Genomic DNA, 6,397 nt, shown 5'->3' with positions numbered 1-6,397 from the left:
TGCAATATGATGATATAAAACCTTAATAAAAATGCACTTTTAAGTACTAATCAGTAAACATAACTAAACAAATAATGAAAAAAACAAGTATAAAATTTGATAAATAAAAAAATTGAAAGAAACCTAATTTTATAAATTATTTTAAATTAAAAATAGCAGTTAAAAAAATAAGTGAAGAAGTTGATGAATGATAAAATTGAAAAAAAAAAGTTCATAAATTATTTCAAATAAATAAATAGCAATCAAAATAATAGGGGTTAAATCTAATAGATAAAAAAAATTTAATTAAAAAATAATAAAAAAAAAATAAATAACAATAAAAAATAAAGAACAAAATTAATATAAAATTTAAATTAAATTAAATTTCTAATAATAAAATTGAAAAACAATTATTAAAAAAAAAATAGCAATTAAAAGATTAAAAATCAAATTTGATATAATTAAAAAATAACTTGATATTTTTAATTTTTTTTTGCAACTTCTTGAAAATAAAATATTGTTCATTAACTAACTTTTTAAATGATAAATAAATATAAAAAATTTGAAAAAATAATTCTCAAGAAACTAATTTTCATAAAATAAACAGAACCCTAATTTAATTTATATAAAACTAATATTATACTAGGAAGTCATAAGTCCGAACCAAGTTTGATATTAGTGAAGAAACCTTTGATTTGAGACTAAGTCTTTGATCTTTATTTGGATGCATTAAGATACATTTATAAACATAAAATATTGACCATTAAATGGGCACGAGTGTGATTCAAACCCAAGTCATACGTGATGGTAAGAAATACATTTATCTGATTTTTTACATGCATGTTTCTAACAAGTAATCATGACCTTAATGTTATTGAAAAACTTATGTTTAGGAAATTATTACAACTATATATTAGATCAATTAATTGAATTTGGGTGAGTCTTGACGTCATGAAAATAGACAAGATGCATACTCTTTTTTCATGAGGGCAAGTTGCTCGCAGGATAAGAGATTAGCAAAGTGCTATGTACTTGTGTGGTCGGCTCACTCCCTCTTGACGTGGGCTCTCCTTCTATTCTCAGGAGGAAACTATGTCCAATGGAATAGGTAACTTGGAAATTGGATAGGATTATCCTTTTCATCTCTACCCCATATGAATGCTCATGAAATCAAAGCCATAAATAGAGCCTAATATACTATAAATTCAAGAAGGTGAAGAGGGAAGGAAGGCTAGGTCCTTTGTCACATAGAAATTTTCAGTTTAGGTTTTTTTGTTTTTTAGTTTTTCCTAGTCATGATAGTACCATAAGAGATAGTCTTTGTATTCCTTTCTTTCTTGCCCTACTTTTCTTGCACTTCTTTCCTCTCTTTGTCACTCTTTACTTCTCTTCACTAGCAAGGTATCTCAAATTCCTTTGCTATTGCTTTACCCCCTCCGTAGCGTTTCTCCATATAAAATCAAGTTATTTCATTAGAGGCCATTGTCTCCAAGAATAACATAGAAGAATGGCAATGGGTGCAATGTCTGTGACAGTAACAGTTGCTGCTGCTGCAGCTGGGATTTGTTTCTTCGACAAAAGCCACTCCAAAGCTCAGGTGATAAACTAGGTCCCTTCATAAATTTCTTTGCTTTCTGTCAACTTGTAGTTTTAGTTTCTTGTTTATGTGGAAGAATCAAACTTAACTTTGTTTGTGTTCAGGAGGTGGGAAGCAGAATGAGATCATCTAGTGAAAACATGGTGGCAAAAGTGAAGAAGACCAGTGAGATGCCAAAATTAGCACCCCAACTGGATGGATTAAACTGTTTTGAAACATTAATATGTCATTGATTCTGCTTGGTCTCCGTGGTTAATTATCTCCAACACTGCCTTGCAGAGGTTGTTATTAATGATAAACCATGGACATCTCCTTCTTTATCCAAAACATTACTTAATGCTTCTGTTGTAGCTAGTCATGCATTGCATTGATTAGACATTACTAAGGAAAAATGCTACAATTTTTAGTCTAAACTTTTTCGGATTATGATCTATTTGTTAATTCTTATGGCATGAAATGAAAGAGGTTGAATTGGAGGAAATCAGGAGAGGGATGTCTCCTATGAAACTTCTCATTCTATTAAGATTAGATATTGTACTTGAGCAGAGCATGCCCAGAAGGAAGATTAAAACCTTAATGGGTGTTTTTAACTGATAATATGGGAGAAGCTATGCCATCAAAGCACAGGACATCATGTTGACAAATATTTCTGCAACAAGCGGGCTGAAATGAGACTGATGAACATAAACAATGACAACAAGTAGAGCAGACGATATATGGACCTCTAAGTATCTGTGGTTTAACTGATTGAAGAGAAAACTTCTGCTTTGAGTAAAAGCATCCTTATCATATCGCATTATCAACATGTTTCTGAAGTATGATACAAAATTATACAACCTCCCACTCCCACTGAAAAGGGAAGAGTGACACTGGTTGTAGTTAAGAAGTATAGCATCTCTCATATTGGGTTTTCAACTTTCAAGTAGTTCCAGCATTAAATCTTGCATTCCTTCCCATGTTTCCAAACCTTCTTCCCACATTGAATATAAATGCCTTTGTCAAGAGTGCTCGATCAAAGCTGCAGGCAAGGATAATAGCCCCACCAAAAATTAGAAGCTTTGGTATGTTCTGGCCCAAAGACTTCTCAGAAGTAGTGGTAGCTGCTTCATTCTCTGACAAATTCTCATCGCCTCCCAAGGATCTCAGCAACACTGGATTTATTTTGGTGTTAATCTGAGCCATGAAAGCAGGCCGAGAAAGTTCTGCCCCTGATGCTCTTGCTTTTTGGTAGGCACGTAAACCAGGTTCAATCTTCTTGACAGTTCCCCACATGCCCTGCCGCACTCCAAGCTTAGCGATTTCCCATGGGATGCCCATGTCTTCATGATGGAAGAGCAACACCTCACAAGCAGTCAGCTGGCCATCACCTCTCTTCGATTCCACTGATCAAGTGTAATTCAAGCGGATTTAGCTGTTAGTCACTATTCTAAGTCTCATGACAAATAATTTACAGACTAGCTCTTCATGGGACAAAGCAGTTGCCCAATGTTCTGGGGTAGTGAGAACCTGAAGAAATGTTTCAAGGTGAAAAAGGATTTATTCAATTAAATGGCAGAAAGGAAGAAGATATGATATACCTGCTCGGATACACCAACTTGAGTAGTATAGGTCAACCCGTTTTGGCTTATCTCGCCTTGGGACAGATGAGCATGGTACTCCCTGAAATTAGTTAGAAGCAGTCAATTAGATTGGAGGTCCAAAATCTCAGCGATGATTGCAAAAGAAAACAAGCAGACATGATAAAAAGCTGATAGATGAGATTGCAGAATGCTCCCATTTGTTAATAAAGAAAGTCTTTTTCCATAGGACCTTGTGGTCCATTGCTATCTCTCTCCCACCAGTGGGAAGTGATTATGAGTTTGAGCAATAGAAAGATGTAGTTCTAGAAGAAAACTGGGTTAGTTTGGGAACTGTAATTACACAGAGAGGGCCTCCCTCATATCCAAAAGGAACGAGTCTTTTCCATCCCTATCATTGTGTATCGTTTCAAACATTTTCTTAGACACAAGTTACTAATTTTTCAATTCACCCGAGTCAATTCAATAGGAACTGGAACTAACAAGAATTACACTCTGAGAAGCACTTTAAGCCATCCCAATTTTAAGCCAGTGAGAATCAATTGTTTATTTGTACCCTACGGTTGGGGATATTCAAAATGGAAGGTTTCAGAAGACCAGTTCAACTTAGTTAGCATCAGCAGCCCTAACTGATTGGCTTGTTAGGCCTCTGTTACCTTACATATAGCTAAACTCAGTTTCCATGTTTGTCCCAACATAAGCTGAGTTAGGTACCAAGTAGATGCTGCTTACTATTATTATTATTGTCCGTCATTTATAAACACAGAATTATAAACTCCTGATTCATACCTTCGTCACACAGAAATAAGATCTGCCCGACTCCCATATTCGTCGACCTATTATGTATTCTCTGTCACTACAGAAAAAGGGAAACTGCAGCAAAAAGCATTGGTAGGAGATAAGCACATAAAACCAGGACAAGCTATGATTTAGAACATATGAAAGGAAGACTCACTTTTCGTATCCAATGCACTAGCATGGTCCCTGTGATGGAACATTCATCTAATATTGCAGAATAAGCAAGCATGTCATCCCACTTTGTCCGGAAGTCATCATCCCAAAAGAAGTCTCTCACTATCTCTGGTGAGGCATCCTCAAAGACGGTACTGCTACGATATTGAGGAGGACCAGTCTAACAACCCATTAAAACAAAAACTGATAAAAAAGATGTCTATATTCCACACATTATCCAATTGCATGAAAGAAAGTAGCAGAAATTCCAACCAAATTACCAAATTGAATCAGAAGAACTGATAAAACTGTTGGCCTGTATTAAATTACTGTTTGAATAAGAGAGAAAAGCCTACCTTGGGATCTCTCCTCCATGCTTGGTATCTCATAGTTGGGGTGGAACGATCCATCATATGTATCCAAGTAGAACCTCCATCTTTAACCTCAACAAGCTGGTTCAAATGTTTTAAATCCTCCTCCGTGACTAGACTAGCAATATTAGACTGCTCTTCATTCAGCTGTGATCTACTAGACAAGTACAAAGAAGAAATTATTGACTTGCCCCAAATTAAGCTCATTCACAATTTTCTTTGATATTATCCAAAACCATTTTATGGTCATCCCATAGAGACAAAATTTCCCATTGTGTGTCAAACCCAACAATTGATAATTCTAAACAAATTAATCATAAAGCAAGAGATCATTGCTAAACTGGAAACTATTACTACAAGGAATCATAGATTTTCTCTTTCTTGCCTCGTCCAATTCTAATATTTGCACAGATTCAAGTTTCCCATCAGATACCATACTATCATACCATAAGGTGTCATGATGGCACAAGCAACCCTCAGTCAATCAAACTGATTACGAATCTCAACTCCACAAAATTATTGAGAACTTTACCCGTTATTTAACAATAGACAAAACAAATACTACTGACAAACTTCTAAATTCATTCAAAGATTGCAAGGCTCATTTCATTTAATCTTCTATTGATGCAGAAAACTAGACACTTTGTGATACGGGCTCGTACCTGCAATCTTCATATTCTGTAGGTGGCACATGAGATAGATTCTGATGCTCTAAATTGTTGTTGTTGTCCACAACCCAAGAAGCTTCGCAATTTGAAGACCTCACCAAGAACGAATTCCACTGCGAGAAAGAACCAAAACTCTTCAATACAGACATCAAAGATCGACAAGGTGAAGATGGCAACGATGACTCCAATATCTTTGATGCACAAGAAGTCAATTTGTCACTTTCCCTGGTCACCCATTTAGGCTTCCATGACCATCCAATAATTAAGCCAATAAGAAAAGATATCCACAGCGGACCTAAAAAACCCACCGTTTCTGTACATAAACCTATCATTGAAGAGGGATGCTCTAAAATATCATATAAAGCTTCAATCAAGGCCATAGCATCACATAAACTCACAAAACCTAAATGGTCAATCAATAAACCTCTAAATTTGCAATCTTTGTTGTCTTTGGTAACAAAAGTTTCAATCTTTGAATCAAGTAATCAAGGAAATTGATAACTCAAGAGATAGACAACAAAGAGTTTCAAGAAATATAGAGAAATACCAAACCCTGAAAAGAAATATCACACGAATTTGGTAAGAAGAAGACAAAGAGGGTGTCTGTGTTTGTTTTTATGCGTGAAGATGATTGAGACATGAGTGGTGGCAAGAAAAGATTCTGTGAGTGGATAAGGGAAGAGGTGGGCTGGGTTCACGTCACTATGCTGTTTTTGAGAACTTCGCAAAGCAATCTTGTTCGGTGGAGGAGAAATCTTCTAAAAGGACCTGTGTGCATAGAGGAGGGGGGGCCCAGTTGGGGAAAAAACAGAGAGAGAGAGAGAAAGGATTGGTGGAGACTGACTTTAGTTAAGTACTCGTCTACCAACTCCGCCTCACCTAGATTTGTCTTAATATATATGTATCTTTGGATGTTCTAAGAGCATCTCTCACAATGAAAAAGACAAATGAATAATTAAAAATAAAAAATTAATATTTTGATTTTTCTTTGTTTGTTTTACATAAAGAAGTCAAACAAAATATTAAAATGTCTTTTTTCTTTTACAAATATTATTTCTACATATCTCTTTAAAGAGCCAAAACTAACAAAGTGGGACCACTAAAAAAATAGACCAATTAAATATAGACATGTAGAAAAAAATAACATTAAACAATATTAAGAAATAATAAAACACTTATTTTTTTCACTCCAATATAAATGGCTCTTCAAATGGCTTTTTTCCATTGGAATAAATATGGTAAGATAAGCTATAT

At 34.9% G+C, this 6,397-nt stretch overlaps 1 protein-coding gene and 1 long non-coding RNA gene across 3 annotated transcripts; one reads left to right on the top strand and one right to left on the bottom strand.

The window, feature by feature from the left end:
• Nucleotides 1-1,041: 1,041 nt before the first annotated feature.
• Nucleotides 1,042-2,453, top strand: LOC105118488 (uncharacterized). Its single transcript, XR_840952.1, has 2 exons — nucleotides 1,042-1,576; nucleotides 1,681-2,453. It is a non-coding gene; the product is annotated as an uncharacterized LOC105118488 (long non-coding RNA).
• Nucleotides 2,261-5,857, bottom strand: LOC105118489 (uncharacterized). Of its 2 annotated transcripts, none has more exons than XM_011016456.1 (6): nucleotides 5,138-5,857; nucleotides 4,461-4,632; nucleotides 4,109-4,285; nucleotides 3,943-4,026; nucleotides 3,154-3,235; nucleotides 2,261-2,958 (listed from the first exon to the last, which is right to left on the bottom strand). In XM_011016456.1, the coding sequence occupies exons 1-6, from the start codon at nucleotides 5,521-5,523 to the stop codon at nucleotides 2,495-2,497; spliced, it is 1,365 nt and encodes a 454-aa protein (XP_011014758.1). In that variant the 5' UTR covers nucleotides 5,524-5,857; the 3' UTR covers nucleotides 2,261-2,494. The 2 variants fall into 2 exon arrangements, with proteins under 2 accessions (XP_011014758.1, XP_011014759.1); XM_011016457.1 differs by having other exon boundaries at nucleotides 4,461-4,629; nucleotides 5,138-5,856.
• Nucleotides 5,858-6,397: the final 540 nt, after the last annotated feature.

The sequence above is a fragment of the Populus euphratica genome, unplaced genomic scaffold (assembly GCF_000495115.2).
Source record: "Populus euphratica unplaced genomic scaffold, PopEup_1.0 scaffold1963.1, whole genome shotgun sequence".
In the NCBI taxonomy this organism is placed as follows: domain Eukaryota; kingdom Viridiplantae; phylum Streptophyta; class Magnoliopsida; order Malpighiales; family Salicaceae; genus Populus; species Populus euphratica.
Note: the sequence above shows the minus strand (reverse complement) of the source record. Positions and strands in the feature narration are given on the sequence as shown.